The sequence below is a fragment of the Motacilla alba genome, chromosome 4A, assembly GCF_015832195.1.
Source record: "Motacilla alba alba isolate MOTALB_02 chromosome 4A, Motacilla_alba_V1.0_pri, whole genome shotgun sequence".
Taxonomy (NCBI): Eukaryota; Metazoa; Chordata; class Aves; order Passeriformes; family Motacillidae; genus Motacilla; species Motacilla alba.
In genome coordinates, this window is record NC_052045.1 from 7500778 (window position 1) to 7521758 (window position 20981).

A 20981-nucleotide genomic window follows, 5' to 3' on the forward strand; every position below is an offset into this window, starting at 1 on the left:
AAATTCAGTTGTGCAGGTAGCTGAGGGTGTTGGAGGCTGTCTCTTTTTTGAGAGAGAAGGAAAGAGGAGGGTGATGGCACTTCAGAAGCACTAACCCCATACTTTGGTAGAACAGCATATTGTGCCCAAAACTGTGCTTCATGATCATTAGCTGCTGCTTACACATTAAGAATGTTGCTCTCAGAAGTGCTCTGACACCAGGGTTGAGATGGGTGAGCAGTGCTCTGACACCAGGGTTCTCTGTCCTTTGAGATGGTGCAAACAGTAGTATGAAGGAACATGCCACCTCCAGGGTCAGGAATGTGATTTATCTGTACTTGCCTGGAGACCTTCAGGAGCTGGTCTGCTGTTCTGATTTTTTTCCACCATGATTCCTTTCAGCCTTTCAGAAAAAATGGCTGATTTGATTAGATGAACACTTCTGTAGTACAAATCAGAAAGGAAGAGGGTGCTTAGCTTCTTTCTGAAGCAGGAGTTTTAGTTTCCAAATGAAAAACTTTCTTAGCATGATAAAAATAGAGAATTACTTTATGGGGAAAGTACTTGCTTCCCTCCTGGCTCTGCTGGGCAGCCTTCAGCAGGGAGGAAGTGGGGAAATTACCCTCAGCTCCCTTGGACCACAACCCGTCCTAGTGGTTTTCCAGTGGAGTAACTAGAGTGACACCAGAGCTGTGCTTTAGTTCTTCAAAGTTAAGGGATAAATGACTCCATATGAAAATTGAATTTTAAATCCTGCCAGGCATGATGTCCCCTCCCTGTAGGACCTGCGGCCCATGTGGCACTGCATCATGAAGCACAGGCCATGTTGGATGGTGAGATTCCTCACGTTGGGGTGCTCAGTCCAGCTAAGCAGCATGGATAGCTGTGATCACCACTCACATCAGTCAGTTAGCAACTTTTATATTTGGAGAAATAACTGCATAAGAAATAGTGGCCTCGCATAGAATTCTGGGCCTTTCTGCCAGGGGAGGGGCAACTATTCGATGATTTTGTAGAAAATAAATTATCTTGGCCTTTATTCTGGTCCCTAAATTCATTTTCGACTGTGACAAGAGTCAAGATTTAAGCCTGGGTTTCCCCAAGTAAAATGCAGTTAATTAGCCCACTCCATCATGCAGCCTTCTCTGTTAACAAAGGCAGTGTACTCAGCCAGACAGCTCTTGCTCACAAGTGATGCTCACCTTTTGTATGGCAGAGTGTGCTTGCTCCAGAGCCTGGAGTCCTTGTTTGCATCCCTTTTCAGCAGTGCTTCTTAACCCCTCTGTGCAGCCCCATTGTAGTGCTGCCTGTCTCCAGTTGAGAGACTGCTGGCACCAGGATGTGTTTAAGTTTGAATGATGGTTTGTGTCACTGGTAGTGGCTGTGGAGCTTTACCAAGGTCAGACACTGCTGCAGGGTAAAGGGGAGAAGAGGGTTTCTACCCTGAGGAGCTTGTAGCCCTCAGGGTGATGTGACATTAGTGTTATTAGCTGTAAATTGGGAATGGGGTTCAAGCAATATTGGGGGGGCAAAGTGAGACAGTTAAAACAGCTTGGTTTCTGAGCTGGAAGAAGGATGTATGATCCATTGTCTGGGGTCCTGGCTTGCTGTTCTCACCAGACCAGATCTCACACTGATAAGCTGGAGCTCAGCACCAAATGCTGCTGTGGTGGATCAGGTGTGGGGAAATAAACCAGCAAGGTTGTGGGGGACTCTGCTGCACTGCTCCTGGCAATCAGGGGATGTGTTAGAAATTTTTGATTGTCATCTCCCCACTGATTTGGGTTCAGAGGCTGGGGTGAGGCAGGGTGCTTCCTGAGCAGGGCAGGCTGTTGACAAGTTTTCTTAACTGGCCACTGACCTCAGGTAGATCACTTAATTCTGTTCTTCTGCAAAGGAGTTGCTTGGGTTGAATGTCAAGAACTTTGAGTTTTGCAGTATCATGATACTGTACAGTTTCAAAATACTATTTTTCTTCCTTGTGTGAATATCTAAATTTGACTGTGCACCTGCAGTGTTACAGGATTTAATAAACTGGGGAGAGGGACAATCCTTAGTTTAGGTATAGCTATTGGCTGTAGTCTGTAAAAATGTGTCTGCAATTTAAAAAACATAGGGAATTATTTTCAGATCCTGTAATCTATTTAAATGCAGGCTCTTCAGTATTTGGCTGCTTCCTGAAGACTGCACTCACTGATATTGTAATCCAGAGCCTGTGTGTGCAGGCAGTGCCATGTGGTTGAAAGCAATCCTTGCACAAAAAATCATCTGTATGTAGATACTAGAATGTGAACAGTGATGTCTGTGTGAGTGGATAGCAGGTCACGACCCCCTGAAAATAGAAACATATTGATGTTGTTAGCAAAAGCTGTGGAGCATGTTTTCCTTGAAAATTGTTATTCAATGTTGTTCTTGCTGTCTTTTGAATTAAACATACTGTAAGAGTTAGTTTGCTGGAATTTTGACTGTTCTGGAGCACTGTGTATTGGGTAGTTATTATTAACAGCCAGAGAAGGTAGCATGACCTACTGAACAGACAGCAAGATGCATAGACACTAGCAGCAGGGAAATCTAAGACAATGCATGGAAAAATATGTACAAGGTAAAACTTGTGAAGCCAGCCCTTATGCAGCAAATAAAGCAAGGTCTCGCTGACCTTGGCAGCTGTACAGGGCAGTCTTTGCATAAGAATGACTTGTGCTTAATATGCTAGAGAAATTATTCAGGGACAAATATTCCTGTTTTCTGCAGTACTGAGGACAATGTCATCTTCCATCTCCAGTCACAACACAAACACAAATACATTGCAGATGGGGTACAAGGAGGACCTGACCCTCCTCGAGCACAGCCAGTTCTGCTTCCCATGGCCTAGAGAAAGATATTTGGTGCTGTTCTCCTGGCAAAGCTGGATCCAGTGCCTTAGAGCAGCCACCTTTGAGACTGGCAGTGGCTGGAAAGAAAGGCAGCATGATGGGTGTCTTCCTTAATTAGTCCGTGCAGTTTGTGTCTGCTAATAAGAGATCTGCTAGATTCGGAGATCAGAGGGGCACTTTGCTCTTGCTGTTGTGCTGTGTGGAGGCAAACAGGGGGAGCAGACCTGCAGGCTGGTTAAATGCCAGGAGATAACCGAGCCAGTCAGGCATTTCCTGTGGCCCAGGGCTTGCATGCAGCTCTTGGACAGGCTAAGCCCAGCTCACCCACTGTTTGGAGTGAGCAGGAATTACAGTGGAGCCTGTACTTCGTGGGTCCCTGCTTCAGAGCCCTCCAGCCAAGGTGGGAGTGGGACAGGTGGATGTTGAGCTGGCTGGAGTCTCTGCTTTCCACGTCGTGGGGCCAGGCCAGTCCCCATGCCACCACCATGGCCAGGTCTGTACCTGTACATCTCCTCCGGCGGTGATGCTTACTAAACCTTGCTACTTACTCATTACTGCTGTTTCTCATGACTTTTCCCTTTTCCTTCCTCTTCCACTGGATAGATCAGCCCTGTAAATGTCCATGTTTAAGAGCAAAGCTGTCTTGAGTGTTTGGCAGAGCAGGGTCTCCAAGGTCTCTCTATCAGGAGAGGGCCAGAGATGGTGTTTGTTGATATTGATCATGGGAAATGTAATTAATGCGGGTATAAAGTGTTAAATGTTAAATTAAAATGTGAGATTTAAAGGCAGTCAATAGATCAATTCTGAGGCTGGGATGAAATGCTCAGACTTACAAACAATAATCAGATTTCCGATAAAATCTCACTGTGTGTAATTAGAGGGGTTGAAATACTAAATCAGGTATTAAGGGAGTGATATTTAGATTATGTTGAAAGAACAAAGATCCAGACAAAAAGAGCCCTCCTGTCTGCAGGCAGAGCTCAGACTGGGCAGAAATGGTGTGGAGCTGGGGGATGTGCTGATCTAGCAATTAAAACTGCCAAGAGAGGAGAGTGATGGGAAAACTGCACAAATGTAGAATGCTGAACATGTGCCTGGATGGAAACAAGACCATTTGGACCTCATAGCTCTCTTGTAGTCTGATAACACTTCTAAGACCTTGGTCCATCCACATGCACAGATGTTGACATCTGATGTGGTCTTGGTGAGCCTTCCAGAGGAGTGAGGACAACATGTTAAAATCGACCCCAGCAGGAAGTACTGCCATAAAAAACACTTCCCAAGAGTTAAAAATACTAGTTACCAACTGCCACCACATTTCAGTGGTATTCCAGCTAGTCAAGAAGAGCAAAGGCATGCAGTTGATATTTTGCTAAGGGTAACGATTTAAGGAGTGGGGCAAAGTTAGGCTCAGTGTCCTAGGGCACATGGCATTTCCAGGGCATTTCTTTGAAATTTATATTTTGTTCTATAATCCACAAAAAAGTAAGCAGAAAAGAGTCCAGAGTAACCAACTCCCTAGTTTAAATGGCCTATGAGTAATGATACCAAATAAGTTCTGCTTTAGGAGCAGCATCATGCTTTGCTCTTCCAGTCATCTTAATTTTCTGATGCTGCAAGCTGTGCAGGAGCTGTGCAGGAAACATACATTCCCTGAATATGTATATTTGCTTTCATCCCTAAAGGGATAATTCAGAATATGGGACAGGCATAGTATTTACTGTGGGCACTGCACCTGTCAAGGTAACATTACTATGGAATGGAGGGTAAAAACCACTTCTCTGCTAGATAAAATGGATAAACTGGCTCATTAGCTCTGGGCACTTACTTGCTAACCTTGTCCTCTACCTGTGATGTGATTATTTGTGAAGATGTAGCTGTAAGGCTCTCCAGAGCCTTGAAAGTTCCATGTTTTAAGAGTATCTTCTCATCTTCTCATTTTGTTTTATAATCCTGGTGCAGCCTCTGCTGGGCAGTTCCAGAGGTTGAGATGCTGTCCATGGCTGTGATGTAACCCCACCCAGCTGCTCATCAGTGCCTTGGCAATGCTTTGAGGTTTTTATTGCTTAACTGCAAGCCCTGCCTTAGCCATGAGTTGAGCCAGGCTTCTGCTCACCTTGCTCCTTGCAGAGCAGATGCTGAAGAGCAAATAGAGCGGTTTCAGCAGTGGAGAACTCTTTTGAGCTTTTAAATAAAGGTCTCTGAAATTTCCACCGTGGTGGGGCTGGGCTGAGGTAACCTGATCTTTGGAAAAGCGCCTTTGAGCTGTAGTTTACAGAAGGGCTTCTTGATTAACAAAGACTGAATGCGGGTTAGTTAAACTGTAGCCATTGTATTCAAGGTCACTGTTAATTTTTTTAATTGCAAGCTTTCTCCCAAGTCTGGGGTTGGAAATGAGACTTGCTGTGTCAAGCTCCCAGAAAGGGTTGGAAATTGTGGCATTTCATCCTGCAATTACTCTGTTTCACTCTGCCCCTTCCCTTTATCTAAGAGGAAAATAAGCTTTGTAAAGTGCTGTACATAGATTTTAAGTTCGTTGCTGATACTAGAAGCCCCAAAAAGCATGTGTCTCTGGGAAGAGACTGATGCTCAGTCTATGGCATATCATAAAGCCAGCCAGGGGAAGGGCAGGGACATCACAAGGGCATGCCTGTGGCTAGAGACTTACAGGAGGTCTTTCCCTTCCCACCAGTCATAGTGGAGCTCTGGAGGTCCTTGCCAGAAGGGAAACAGTGGCATGCTTAAGGAGTCCTCAGAAGGAGTGGGAGGCTGGAGCACCAGGATGGGAGATTGTGTATCTCAGCTGTGCTGTTACTGCTGGGCATCTGTGGGGGCTGCTGGATCATTTTCACCAGCTGTAGCCCCACTGGAAGGAGGTCATTCCTCCACACTCCTGCTGCTCCTGCCTTCTTTGCCCACACCTGCCTGTGGACAGGAGCAGAGGAAGGACCCACAAACAGCTCACCACTCTGAAACATGCTGTTTGAGGGCTTGCATACTGAAAGGGAAGTCCAGCCTCTCGTGACTCCCTGTCAAGGAGCATTTTCTTGCTCTCCCTGAACCATTCCTGAGCTTCTGATTCCAGTCTTTTGGGTTGTTTCCACCTATATATTCAGCACAAGGAGGAAGCCTGCAGCACTTGACAGCACAGGAAAGGTGAAAGAGTGCTTTATGCCTGGTCCTGCACACATTCCCCCTAAAGAGTTTTCCCTTACTCCTTTCCTAGACAGAATATCAGGAGGCAGAACAGAGATTCTAGTCTCTGGTCTTCTCAAATGCCTCAATGTTCCCTCAATAATACTCCCCTGAGTTGATGCTGTCCTTGCACGTTTTTAAGGTGAAACTCCTTGCAGTCTCATTCCTAGCAGGCAGAGTTGGCTGCTCCTGCACTTGAGCTGTGGTGATCCTGGCAGAGCAGCGTCTGCATGGTGCGTGTGGCGAGTCCCAGTTCTGTTTTTTGTGACCTGAATGCATGGAACAGCTTGTTCTCTGCTGTCTGTTAACCCTTGGAAAGACACTTCCTCTTGTGCTCCTTCGTTCTGCATTGGCAGTGCTCAGCAGGGTCAGCTCTGCACTTCGGGTTTGAGGGCAGAGCCTGTGAGGGAGTTAATTGCTGAGTGATGATGGCTCTCTCCAGCTGAAGGTCTGCTCCCATGAGCTATTTAAGCCTCTGTTTCTTGTATCTCTGTGCCAATCAGATTAGCTGATGCCAGGAAACAGACCACAGCCTGCTTGCTCTTGAATGCACCCTTTTTCCTCCTTACCTGTTTATCCCAGTCAAGCCCCTTTCCGCTCTGCCCCGGTTCTTTAATTTAGCTTTGTTCCTTCCTTTTCATTTTCACAGCCTTACTCTGGCCCATCTTGTCTCCCTGAGGTTGCCTCTCTGGGTTTTGACATCCAGCCCTAACAACAGTCAGTCCTGTTTCCTGTCATGGTCATGACTGCTCTCTTTGCAGAGCCATGTGCCCCTCTGCACTTCTGCATTGAGCTTTTAGTGCACTTGATTCCCTCCATGTTTACCCTGTTGTAACTTGAATTCCCTTTAAATTGCAGTAGAGAGATCCACAGGTCAGTGGAGCTGCTGAAGGGGCTCATCTTCCCAGGGAATCAGGTTGGGGAAGGGAGTGTGGCTGAGAACTGCCCCTCAGTCATTTCCCAGGGCGGCTGCCACCCTGCTGTCTGTGCACCCCCAGGCACCACTCTGCTCTTCTCCCAGCTGGACCCCTCCACTCAGTCACTGATTTTGGCAAGGGATTTGTTGTTGCAAAAAAAAAACCCAAAAAGCTCTAAACCCCCTCAGGCTCACAGTACCAAGCGTTCCAGCCTGGCCCTCTGTGCCAAAACAGGCCCATCCCCTGCCTGTTGTGAGGCCCCACCTTTATCCTTCTTCTAAAAATAAAACGCAATGACATTCCTTCCTAGTTACTCTGTTCTCTTATTCTGACCTCATTAGACTTTCCCAATAGAAAATTTCATTGAACTCCTCTATTAGTGGTGAAAACAAACAAGACCATTGGACTTCCTCTGGAAAAAATGCATCTATATAAGAGGGAATTGCAGGGAGCCAAATTTCCACTGCTGAGTTTGTGCTGTACACATATGTTCCCTCGTATGCGTTTAGTAAACAAAGTTGTCTTCACACTAAGAAGAATTTAAAACAATTTATCCTTTATATCTGATTTCCCCCCCTTGTTGGAAAAGGATTGCTTCTGTAATATTATAAGGAGCAAAGTACTGTTAGCTGGGGTTGCAAGAAAAGCCTCTTTTTTCCAGACCCTCTGAGCTAAGTATATTTTGAGGCTTATGTATGTGCGTGTACATAGGAATGATAGCCAGGTGATGGATTGCTAAGCCACATCATAAATTCAGTTTGTTGGACAGCTCTGATTACCTCCTCTGCACTCTGCCCGTAATCATTCTCCTTCAAACATCCTTCTAATGTTCTTAACAACAGCCAATTAAAGCAAAGACTTCACTTGCCATCTATCCCCTCTTCCCTCTGCCATCACCCAAGCTCTTTCTCTTGGGTGGGGGGACAGAAGTGCATTAATGGATAGTGGTTCAGTGTGTGTGCTCAAGGTTTAATGGAATATATCCCTACTTGGGATTTTTTTGCCAACTTCTTTAAAATTCAACCTAATTTTTGGAGACAAACACCCATCTAGGCAGGGCTGGGTGCTTGTGTGTTTGCATGTGGCTGGGAGCTGCAGACTGCTGGCAGGAAGAGTGGGCCACATGGAAGACACTGTTCATCTGTACATCTGCCCACCTTCTTGGGCTCCTGGTTTTGATTCAGAGGTTTCATGCTGATTCAGATGCTTTCTGAAGAAAAACATGGCCATGGGCATTAAGGGGGAATTGAAAATAATTCAGGTCACTAAGACTTCCAGGGGGAGAGGAGTTACAGGTTGTGGTGTTACAGATGCAGGAGGGTAATGAGATAATTGAAGATCTGAGGATTTCAGTTGGTGTCAATGACTCAGGCATGTAAGGGAAAACAGGATATTCAGTCCCTGAAAAGTTGATTCATCCACCTGGCAGTAAGATGAAGAGTAATGAATAACAGATTTTGGGGTGCATGGAAGGCAGGAGAGGCCAACACTAACTCTGAATGGTTTGGGAAGTGCCTCAAGGGTGATTTTGACTTCCTCTTGCTTTTTTTAGGGCTTAGCTGTGCTGGCTTCTCTCTGCATGCACTCCTAAACCCTGTTTCCCACACGGGCACTGGACAGAGAATAGAGTGGGTGGTGCTTGGTGCCAAAGTATGCTGCCAGAACTAGCCCTTACACCTTTAGGTGCCTTTTGGTTTGGCTGCTGCCCTGTAAGTATGACAGCAGTGCCTCCCTTGCACGCTGGGAGGGTGTTTGCTGCTGCGCAAGCAGGATTGGAATTGTTGGATGTGCCTTTCATCCTGTTGCAGCCTGCTGGATTAATGGGGCAGATCTCTGTGCGTGTGCATGCTTTCTGCTCTCTCTTTATCCTGCTTCATTCTGTAATGGCTGTGGGGTCTGAAACAGATCTGTTCATCTGGTGCTTGTGCAGCCTTTACCGCAGCAGTTTCTTAATGCCTGGTTGCAGTTCCTGCCTTTTATCTGCCAGACATCACTGAGAGGTGGGGAAGTAACAACCCCCGTTTGCAGAGGGATTAAGTGACTTGTCACTTGTGGCACCTGTGGCTGTGTTTGAGCCCCTGTTTCCAGGGTCTCAGTAGAGCATCTTTCCTGTCAAAATGATGACTACCTGGGCAATGATAATGCCTTTGGGGTTTGGGACTAGGTTGGTCTGGATTTTCAATGGTATATGGAAGTGGAAAATATACTCTCAATTGCCACTATGTTTGGTTTTACTGCTTTCCTATATGTTCTAACTTCTTTATTTTAATTCTGAAAGAAAATATTTCAAATACATTGGATGCTTTTGTTACCAGCCTTTCAGTCTCCTTCTGTCATTGTGTATTTGATTTACAACCTGAGGATGCTGTTAGAGGTCTGAGTTGAGAAATAAGTCAAGGCTTTACTTTTCTCAAGTCCTAAATTGTTTGACAAATGTATTTTGAGTACCTTTGTGCTCATGTATTCCCTTCCATGTAGCCCATCAATAGGTGTTTTCCCTGTTGTGCATGAGTCCTCATTTTTGACACATCATGTAACTCAGATGGACTCAAATGTAGGAGCACAAAGACTTTGGAGGCCTGCCCTGTGCGAAGGGGAAAATTACTGTCTGGCCCAGAGCAGTGGCTTTGTGATGACTGCATTGTGTTCTGGTGTGCTGTGTTTGTACCAAGCTGGTTTGCTGCCAAGTTACTTATGGCTTATCCAAGCGCTCGGTACAAAGAATGTTAAAAGAAAAACTTTTATTGTTTTCTCTGAATTCTTCCAGCTGAGAAAGAATTCAAACCACAGTCCAAATGCTGTCTCCTCTTTCTGCAGGCCTGTGGTGACCAGGTAGGGCAGTTAACAATGAAGTGCCTTCAGCTGTAGTGTTTGTGTAGGAGCATGTATGTGCTTATAGAAGATATAATATGGGACCTGCAAGGAAAGTGCCTTTTTGTTGGTGAAAATCCTGTCTCTTTGAGCAGAAGGCTTTGTGATTGAGAAGTCTGGAGTGGGAATTTTCCAGGCACAAGTATGTGTGCCTGGGCAGAGGTACCTATGATGCATCAGACCTGGGTTGGTCTCCTCTGTGTATAGAACACATCTGATACCTCCTGAAAGTCCCAGGCTGCCTCTGCAGCACAGTAAATGGCTGAGCTGGGCGCCTGTTTCTGTTTTTCTCCTGCCTGACAGAGTATATTGCCTGTCTTGAGGGCTAGGATCATGCTTGGAGCTTAGGAGATACCTGTAGGTCGTTCCTGTCAGCAGAATCCTGGGAAGGGCAGTTGGGTAAAAGCATTCCCTCCCCTCAGCTGTCCCAAACACATGCAGGCACATACCTGATTGGCAAGGACCTTGGGGGTTTCTTGAACACTGAGTAGGATAATCAGATAGATTGTGGGATACATCTGCTTGATCCTATTTCTTACGATTACGTGGTGGGGAACAAGCCTTAATGAGCCTTGGCCTTTCCTGTCTTCTCTGTAAATTTGTTTGACTCAATTGAGCTCTCTTTGTGTGAGACAGCTCTCTTTGTGCTTGGATATGGAAGCATCCACCTCTGAAGCTGGCTGTGCTTTGAGACGGGGTTTGGATTAGCTGACCTCCAGAGATCCCTGCCAACAATTTTTTTTTCCCTTTTCTTTTGTGTTTGCAGCTGGTGTAATTGTGGTCCTAACCCCTCCCAAGCGGTGCTGGCACTGGAGAGGATTTTAGCACTGTTTCACAGCAAGTGCAGTAGCTGCTTCTGCACTGCAAGGAAATGCTCCTTTCGGGTCAGCCACCCCGCTGGAAGGCGGGTCCCTGGCCCGTGGCACTCGGCGCTGGGAAGTTGCCTCATATGGGAGGCCAGAAGGGATTTGCCAGGCAGGCCCTAATAGAAGGGAGCATCCTTCTCCATGTGTCTGTTACTGGTGATGGCTTTAATCAAGCAGGGCTCCCACTTGGCTGCCTGGTCAGCAGAGCATCCCCCAGATCCCACAGGGGTGGGATGGCAGTGGGTCACTATCAGTCCTAGTAGTAGAGAGCTGGAGTAGGAAAGGGGTCTTGACCTCTAACTGGTTCCAAATAAGCTGATGGCAGAAAATCAAAAGCCCAAAAGAACAGAAATGTGCACGTGTGGTTATTCTACACAACAAATCTATTTAGTGAAAGAGGGGGAAGTTCCCTTTGAAGCACCGCAATGCACGCTGCCCTGGAACACCCTATGGAAAGGTATTTGTTCTGCCAAGGCACGTGTGTGGGTCCAGCACAGCAGCTTCTGTGACTTGGTTCAAAGACAAACAAATAAACAAAAAAGCTCCTTAAACTGCAATGTTTTTGTAGTGCATTTTTGGCTTAGAAATCCCCAGCAGATAGTGAGAAATAACTCCCAGCCGTTTGCCTGTGGAAGCATTTTGGAACTAATCCTGTAGGAGTGAAGGGGAGAGGAGTTCCCAGAACTTTGGTGGACAAGAACAGCTGAGGGTTCAGGAAGAAGGAAAACGGACTGAAGATTTCAGGTGGCTGAGGGAATAGGAGCACCATAGTGCACATTGAAGAATGGTAGATTTCAAAAACAAAGGGATTTTTTCCATACTTCCTTAAACTCAGCATTAATTTTTCCTGTGATTGTTTGCTTCAGGGTGTAAGTGTGGAGAATTGCATGTACACAAGGGAGGATAAAGTTCCCTGCATTTGTACATTCTTTTTCTCTGCAGCGAAGGGCTTCCTTCCCTCATGCTACTTTATTTTGCATATTTTCCGTTTCCCCCGCCTTTGTTTTTTTCAGTTGTCCACCTCTGTATGTAAGAGAGGTGCTGAGGTTGTGTCAGGGCAGCGAAGAGCAGTGGGAAGCACCCAGAGGCCAGTGATGCATGATCCATTTTCCCAAGGACAGTGGCACTGCTGGCCCTGCAGAGCCCCACAGCCATCTCCCAGGGTGCCACAAACCCAGGAGTTCAGCAAGGCTGGCGAGCCTCTGAAGAGATGGGGTGCAGTATGTGCAGCCTTCCCCCTGAGGGGCAGGAGGATGTTCCTTGTGCTGCTCTATTCAGAGAGGTCTGGACAGTGATGGCCACTCTCCAAAGTTGCCGTAAGCCAGCAGAATGAGAGAATGTGGGGAAAGAAGAGCAAGTGTTAGTGGTTCCTTCAGCACAGATTTGTGTGGTACCTGCATGCCCAAACATCCACCCTGTCACTTCTGTAGTGGGTTTATGTCCTGAAAATGAGGCTTTTCCATTGCAGCAGCATTGGGGGGGTTGTTTTGCTTGTGTGGATTTATTATTTCTATCTGGGTTCTGCCATCCTGTTCTGAACAGACGGCGCTGGGAGCTGAGTTGACTTTTTGGCATGCGTTGTGACCCCTGGTGATTCACGGTCCCCAACATCTGTGATTAGACCTTGAACAGAAACTTTTCATGCATGCCCATGGTAGAGGAAACTTGCTCTTTTTCTGAGTAACTGGTAGAAGAACAAAAGGAGGTTTATTTTATTTTAGCTGTAAAGGTGTACCTTAAATTAAGTAAACTGTTCCCTGAGGGAGAAAGTGTCCAGGTACAGAATGTTCACAAAGGAAATATTCAAAGTGTCTGCTGTGTCCCTGAAGTGTTTGTTTTAAAGTATGAGGGCCAGAGCAAAAAATAGAAGATTATTTTCTAATTTGAAAGCAAAAATACCTCTTGCAGGTGACAGAAAATAAATTGACCTTCTTTGGTCTTGGCACTGCAGCCCATTAAGTGCCCAAGCGCCGGGGAGCCCTGGAGAAGCTGCCATTGCCGGGATGGCTCCGGTGCCAGCGCACAGCTCGGCCCGTGTCCGAGGCAGCCCCGCTGTGTGCAAACTGTCACTGTTCCACCAGCAAAGGAGTCGTGTCTGTGGGAATCTGAACTCTGCTGAGCTTTATGTGAGGTAGGGTAAGAGCATTGTCATTGGTGCTTCAGCAATGGAGGATCCACGCCTGGACTTTATGGGGTTATTTTTGTGGCTTCTTTTGCTGTCGTGAAGCAGCACTTCTGCATCAGTCCCAAGTAAAGCCTTGTGATCCAATGGTGATAGCATCTACCTTGTCATGGGCTTTTCTGAGGGCCAAAATGAGCTTCTCTGATGTCAGCCAACTTAACTAATGTCCCTGTGTTCCTGGCTTGGTAGACCTTAGATGAAGATTTAACTTTTTTGTTTTACCTCCTCACTGACTTGGAAATGTGCATTATATTAACTCATGCATCGCTGTCAATAAATGTAACAGTAGAATGCTTTTCAGTAAAAGGCCAGCCTTGCCTTTGAGTATAATTTTTTGTTTCTTTTGATAAGCAAGGATATAGTTTCATGTGTTTTTTACTACTTGCTGTGAAAGTGGAAGAGAAAGAAAGGCTGTTGGTTGGGTGGTGGTATTCTCCACAGAGTTTTCGTTCTGTTTCAGAACAAAACAGTTCAATGTGCTATTTTCATTGCTCCCATTTCTCTTTGCATTGCAGTGTTTCCAGGAACACTGTGTTTATTTGGAAGATTGTTTGATAATGGAAACATCTCACTGCTGTTTAGGTGAGGAGTTCCCTATTCTGGCTTATCAAGGATGTGGTGGTAGGCACACCAAGCTCTTCCATACTCATTAAGGTGCAATAAAAAGCCCAAGTTACAGAATCATCTCAAAGGTGCAAGGACTGAGTGTGGCATTCCTACAACCAGCTGAATTTAGTGCTTTGAGGAAAACCCATAGACTAAAGTATTTTTTGAGTTCTGACAGTATCTAGACACTGAGTGAACATTAACAGTAATATTTAATTTTAGTGGAATTGGTATAAAATTGGAGGTCTTGATTTTGCAAGCACAATTTCTCTAGTGCTGTGCCTTGAGGGCATCCATCCATCCATCCATGATGGGTCTGAGCTTTCATTCACCATAACTTGCAAAACTAGGTAAAGCACACTGCAGCCTGGCAGTGTAGGGCTGAGCTTGGACTCAGGAGAGCCAGTCCTCAGTTCCATGGTCACATGCTGGTGGTTTGAGTGGAAGAGGAGCATGGATAGCATCACATATGATAAAAAACCGGCACAGCTGGAACTTAACCTTGGGAAAACTCCAGTGTGTCTGCAGTATCCCTGTTCCTCTTCAGGCAAAGGGAATAGCTGCTGTTCTTACTCACTGGACTGTGAGTTAGGGCAACAGCACTTCTGTTTCCCAGCTGAGCAGTTGTGACCCAGAAATTCCATTAAAAAAAGTAAATGAGGAACCCACCTTGGCACTTCTGAGTCATTTTTTCTTTAAAAAAAAAAAAAAAAAAAGGAGAGAAAAAAAAGAAGAAGAAAATCTCTTTTAAATAGCATCATTTACACTCGGGAGCTGCTTGAATCCGTCCTGTCACATAAATTACCATTTCTGAACTCGGCTGTCAGGAAGTGTCCTCACAAGTTGACATCCATGGGGGCTGTCAGTGGAAGGGGATCAGTTTCATGGCAAGCAGGAGGAATTCAAGCGTCAGGCGAAATACACTCGTCCTCATGTTACCTCAAGCGGTCAGGGCATTTTAGTCCCGCCAGAGGCGAGCCCTGGTGTGACCTTTGCTCCTCAGACTGCCCTTGTTCCCCTGCACTTTGGGAGCTGTACCGGTGGGGCTGACATCTGGAGCAAGCCCCGTCCTCCTGCAGCTCAGGCAATTAGAGCCTGGCCCAGCAAGTGGCCCTGGAGCAGAGGCTTCAGGGATATTGTAGTTTCTTTACAGGGATAAAGGCCACAGGCTTTTCTCTCTGCTCTGCTGCTTTCTCCAGCTTTGATGCGGATGCCGTTGAAATGAGATTGGCTCCTCTGGTAGTGGAGGAGCTGAGCCCTGCCAGACGGATCTGGCTTGCTGGGAAGGGTTCAAAAGGCAGCACCTACCCTTTGTTGTATTTCCTGCACGCTAACGAAGCCCCTGATTTCTGGAGCTACTTTTAATCCTTGTAGGTTGTATGTTGGTTTTGGCATAGATGCTTTTTTTTTTTTTTTTAATTCCTCTCATTTGAAATATACAGGAGAACAAAGGGAATAAAATGCCAGTCACCCTACACCCTCCCCCCAAAAAGGGTAAAAGAAGGGAATTGTAAGGGTGCGTTCTGGTGAGAACAGTTGTTTGCTGCCAGGGGTTGGAACCGGGAGAGCTGAAGCTCTGTGTTGTCAGCGGCGGGCTCCTGTCTGAGGTGCGCTGTCCTTGGGCTGTGCGTGGGAGCCTCGCTGCAGCAGTGTGCAGCGCTCGCTGTGATGTCAGCCCTGCATGCATGCGTTTCCAGCCTTCCCCGTGACCACATGGAGAGGGATTTGCAGCAATCCAAACGCTGACAGAACTGTATTTGTTGACTTGCAGAAAAGCCTAACTCGTGCTCCTCTGGGCTGTGATCATGTAAGCCGAAACACGATGACTGCTGCCTATGCTTGCTGGCCTCCCAGTCCTGGTAAACCTGTGAAGCAGATTCATTTATTTAGGCCCTGATTCAGCAAAGCACTTAAGTACATGCTTCAGATTTTCTTTCCAGAAAGACTGTTGGCATGCTCAGAGTTAAGCATGTGCTTAACTGCTCTCCTGAGTGCCCAGCAAACAAGTGATGGGGCAGTGTGTGTGCTGCTGCAGTGCTCTGCCAGGTGCCTTGCAGGCTGCAGAATTGCGGTATGAAAAATATATTCATTAATTTGGCTCCCTCCAGTACAGGAGCTCTAGTGCCAGGGTCTGAGATGAGTCAATCCTTCTGCAGGGAGGTGGGGTTGTTTCCACAGCACAGAAAATTTCTTGTCTCTTGAATGCTGCACAGATGAGTGTGCCCTTCTGCAGGGTGTGGAGCAGGGGCAATTTCCATCAGTGGGTTTGTTTCCTCCTCCACGAGTTGCAAAGAAAAATATCCACCGTGTTACATGCGTCTAAATGTTTTGATATTTGTAGGTTAATGTTCTGTAGAATTAATTTGATTTAGCTTTTATTAACATGACGCCCTGCATTTTGAGGACTGAGCAGTTTAGTGCAGCCATGTACCTATGGGCAGCGTGTGATCCTGAGCTGCATGGCTTGAGAGCAGGATCAACATTTGGTTTGTTACATTGGGATTTCCTGAGGTTCAAGGGCTGAGATAGGCAAATGTTACTACGCTCTTTGGACATCGTGGTGTTTGGTGTTACTGTGTGTTAAGTCAGACCTATCATATTCTGTCCCCAGCATTGAGAGACCCTCACTTCCTTTGGGAGTGTGAAGCTATGGAATAGGCACTTAATCCACAAGATGGTTGTATTTCAGTCTGCTCAGAAGAACTTCTGAGAGTGCATTCTTTCTAATCCCCACCCATATCTGACCTGTTCTAGCTCGTTCTTAAGAGCTGCACCCAGCTAGTCCTTAGCTCCCTGCAGAAGGTTTGTGCCCATCTTTTCCTTTCCTTTGCTTTCTGAGCTCATTTGAACAGGGAGCCCACGTATCAGTGAATGGCATTCCTGTATAAATTTGCCCTGTTTGTAGAACTGGAATTTATTTAGAGCAGCTCTTCTTTAGGAAACCCAAAAGACACGAGCATGGTTAGGTGTGCCTTTTTTCCTTTTCTTTGAAGTTTAAAACATGCTTAGCAAATATGACGTTTGCAGTCTCTGTTCCCCACCTGATGTGCAAAAATGCAAAGGTCCTTCCAGAAGCATGGGTCAGACCAAGCTTTGTGCTGATGCCTCAAGCTGGATTGCAGGGATCTGGGCAGGTTTTGTTATCAACTTGAGTCTAATTAAGCCTAGAAAGTACTTGCAGTGTAGGTTTAATGACTGTTGTTTTTTTCTAAATTGAAATAATTCGATCTGTGAATCAAACAGCCTCTGTGCCCCACCCCCTGCTGCTGATGACAGCCTCTTCCCACACTTCTTCCTTGGTAGCATTGTTTCCATTGTTTCCAGCTCCAGTAGGTTTCAGTTACTGATCAGTGTAATTGCAATAACACACCAATAATGAAAGAGGAATTTAAGCTTCCTTTTTTTGTAGTTGAAGGCTCTTCTCCTACGAAAGCTTGAAATCTTAATAGCAGTCACACAGGCAGCATCCCGCGCCTGTCAAATGTTTGCAGAAGTGGACGGTCGTACTTTAGGAAGATAAAGGGCTGGATTTTGGGAACTTGGAAACAGCCCAATCCTATCAGGCGGCAATGGTACAGCTAATATTAGAATGGGAGACTCTAGAGACAGCTTAACATTTTAGTGGATGCCAAGGAAGCCTTCAACTGGAATGCATTGAAAGTTGTTTGTTGTATAACACGAGTTGCTGGAGTCAGAGTAATTCGAGTTGCCTTTGGTCTGGTGGAGAACTACAGCTGTGAGCAATGAGTTAATTTTTTCCGTGTGTGCGTGTGTGTGTGTGTGTGGCTTAGGTTTCCCTGTCGGGTTTGCTCTTAGTTTTGTAGGCTCTGAATCCAGAGGAGCGGCTGCGAACCAGCCGTGTGTCTCCATGAGCCACGGCAGGAGCAGCCCCGCGCTGAGGGTGGCTGTGATGGAGCGCCTCGGAAGGGCCGAGCAGGAGCCCGGCATGTAAGACAGCCACCGGCTGCTCTTCCTGCCTGAACGTTTCCTACAGAAAAGGGGGTGGGTTAGTTAATTTTAAAGAGAATACTGAAGAGCAGACTGCTCGCGGTAGTCCGTGTGGGGCGCAGCCGCCGCCGCCGCCCGGAGTTGGGGCCGGCCCGGAGGCTCGCGGGGCTGCGGCGGGCGCCCTCCGCGGCGCTATGGAACGGGCTCTGCTATTGGTCGGCTGCCCGCGGGCGCCGCTGTAACGGCGAGCGCCATTGGCCGGCGCCGCCTCCCGTGCGCAGCGCGGCGCGGGCAGTGCCCCCGTGCCCGCAATGGCCGCCGGCGCCGCCCCGCGCCCGCCCGCCCGCCCGAGCGGGGCCGCCGGCTCCTGGCTGATTCTATTTCTCTTTTTCCTGCAGGTTGCTGAAAAGTGCCTTTCCTGAAGCCACCGCTGCTTGGATTTCTGTCTAGGGCTGCCTCTCTCTGCCCCTCGCCCCCCTCTCTGTTTAATTCGGCGTTGCTTGCAGTCCGTGCCCTGACGGCGGCTCCTCCAGCCTTGCCCTTTTTTTTTTTTTTTTTTTTTTTTTTGCTCCCCATTTACACGCAGTTTGCTCAGCCATTTTATTTTTTTTCCTTCCCCCGACTATGTAGCAAATATTTAAAAGAAAAGAAAGAGGAAAAAAAAATCAGACATCCTTTTGCCTGTTTTGATGCTCGTGAACCATAATTTTTAGAAGCAAGAAATAGAAGGAAAAAAAAAACAAACCCGAAGTTTTCTCCCCAAGGACCGAGACCATTCCACAAACTGAAGTGCTGCCAGCAGCATATGCTTTTTGCAAGAATAATTGAAACCATTAACTGGAGAGCACAGAATTCTTTTGAAAGTCTGCCAGTTATTTGCAAGTAACTTTGGCAGTGGCACAAAATATAACACTTGTATTTTAACTTCTACAATTGCACTTTTAGGAGCTGGCCTCTAATTTGATTTTCAGTTGTTCTGATAAGATTTCTATTTTATGATTGGCTTTATGTTTAATTCTTGTTTAAAGAAACACGATTTGACTTAAATGAAAACCTAAGTGCTGATGAATAGGAGTTCTACCAAAGCAACAAGTTAGTTATTTCTTCACGTTTAACTTGAATTCACTTTTTTACCCTTTTTTTAAAAAAAAAAGAAGAAAAAGAAGATCAGCAGTAAATATTACCCTGAGGAAGGGTGCGATTGCTTGCATTTTGATTTTTGTTTTTTAATATGGCTGTAAACGTTTCCCTGGTTCGTGATACAAAATGGCTGACGTTAGAAGTGTGTCGAGAGTTTCAGAGAGGGACTTGTTCTCGGTCTGATGCAGAGTGCAAGTTCGCCCATCCGTCACGGAGTTGCCATGTGGAAAATGGTCGAGTTATTGCCTGCTTTGACTCCCTAAAGGTGAGGACTGTAACGCGTGCATTGCCTAAGCTTCCTTGTTTTTCTTTCCCTTCCGAGTGGCTCAGGCAGGGGTGTGGGATGTGCAGAACAGCTGTTTATTGCTCTGTGGCTGCAGGGAGGATGCTGCTCCTGAAATCTAGGCTGAGTCTGACTTCGAGTGCCATTGCCTGGAGTGCCAGGCATTGCAGGGAGAGAGGATTTTATCCAGGGCATTTTTCAGTGCTAGCTCAGGTCTGATATAGCTGTCCCTGAAACAGTGAACACCGGTTGTGGGCAGCAAATGAAATAAGACGAGTAGAGAGAACTGAAATCCAGTTTTGAGTGTCCGGATCACATCAGTTGTGCATTTGGTGCAGGGATCTGAAATGTGTTTTTAATGAGCAAAAAATGAAAGCAGCATTTTAAGATAATGAATCAGCTTTACATGCATTTCCTGGAGACAGAGTTGCAAATGCACTTTAAGGTTGTCCTGTAGATGAGGACCGGCCAAAATATTTGGAGAACAACATTTCCAGAAATGGTCATTGGGGAAGTGCTTTCTGCTTGGGACACACGAACTCAATGGCTCTGCCAGGCCTGTTGGAGCTATGGCTGAGCCTTGAGGTTGGTGCTTATCCTTGCAGAGTCTAATTTGGACGCAGTAAATGGCTCTTGCTTGCTTGTCCCTGCTGGAGGTCCAGGGATGACTTACAAAAATACCAAAGACCTGGACTGTGAGTCAGGAGGAGGAGTGGAGGGGCTCACAGGAGGGGGAGATGTGGGCATCTCTTTCTGGCCTCACTTCACCATGGTTCTTGGGAAAGGAAGATCCACTTTTTTTTTTCTTTTTCCCAAATGTATGACTCCTCAAAAGTATTTTTTTTACTCTGAGACCATATGGGTAACTGATAGCAGATGAGAATTCTTGACATTGTGTTTAATGTTTTGACCAAAGTAATCAACCTGATAAAATTTCTAGAAAGAGTCTGGAAAATTTTATAATCTTAAAAGTTTTTTCTTGAACTTCAACTGTTGCTTGAAAAGATTTGTGTTTATTTTTATGAGCATAATGAGTAACAGAACTGGTAGAGTTATATATGCAGAGGTTCAGACCAGGACTGGATCTGGACTAACACTGGTTTACCCATTTTCTTCTTGTTAGTGGCTTCTTCATGTTTTCATTTCTGTTCTCTTTTTCCAAGAAGCTCAAGTTTTCTCTTTGCATTCGGTTTTCTCTTTTTAATCTGATTATATTAAATGACTCTTCAGTTATACAGTGACTTTCAAATGTTCATTTACATTGCTGTTTTGCTGGCAGTGAGAGACAAACATCTTTTTTATTGAAAGGGGAAAAAATCTTGCTCTTTATGCCATTGAAACTTTTGAATTGTAGCCAGTGGCAGTGCAGATACTTTTAATGAAGAGATTAGTGTGTTCATATTTTATAGTGTGTATTTGTGAATGGAAAGGAGGGCTGTCACGCTGTGGAGGGTAGTTTTGTGCCCCTTGTTGGTGTTTGCAGCATCCTGGGGAGGTGTCCCAGTGCAGCCACCTAGCTTGGCTGGGCTCTGAGCTGTGCTGTCACCCCGTGTGTGACACTTCCCCATGTGTGCTGTTGGCCTGCTGTTCCTGCAGCACTCCCAGCTGTGCCAGCCCCTCTCTGCACAGCTGGGGCTGGGACCATATGCAGGACCAAGTCCATGGGCAGCTGGGGTTCAAATCCCACCCACTGGTATGAGCAAACGCTTCTCCCACTTCAGCAGTGGGGATGGGATGGGGAACACCATGTTAAGAAAACAACAACAACAAAAAAACCCAGCAAACCAGGGAAAGGAGTAGGGTGTGATCTTCTACAGCTCGGAGTGTTTCCTGTGTAACTGGCTGTTAAATAACGTTCTGGTTGCAGTTTCCTCATGACACAGCAGCAGCATGTGCTGGTTAAGTGGCCTGAATTTTCGAGAGAACTGGTTTTTTGGACTTAGGAAAGCCTCATGGAGGGCTGACAGCTCTGTCTTTGGGAAGTACTTGAGGAGAGGTCCAACTGTGCAGAGCACTTTGGCCAAAGGTGATGGGGCTGTTTCTGCACCCCTCTTTGCAGACCAGACAGTGGGTCTTGGAGCACTTCCTTCAGCCGCATGGATCCAGCAGCTCCCAGGACAG

At 46.3% G+C, this 20981-nt stretch overlaps 1 protein-coding gene across 17 annotated transcripts in view; it reads left to right on the plus strand.

Moving 5' to 3' along the window:
- MBNL3 (muscleblind like splicing regulator 3) overlaps nt 1-20981 on the plus strand; it is a 92765-nt gene that overhangs the window by 14658 nt on the left and 57126 nt on the right. For 11 of the 17 annotated variants that reach the window (XR_005255046.1, XR_005255047.1, XR_005255048.1 and 8 more), the window contains exon 2: nt 17836-18842. The exons of 5 other annotated variants lie outside the window; for them this stretch is intronic. Coding sequence is in view for 8 of the 12 variants with exons in the window: in XM_038122950.1 (XP_037978878.1) it covers nt 18669-18842 (174 nt within the window). In the remaining 4 variants the exon portion in view is untranslated. Of the gene's footprint in view, nt 1-271; nt 17226-17835; nt 18843-20981 lie in introns of those variants that run through there. One more of the 17 variants, XM_038122955.1, reaches the window with a different exon arrangement.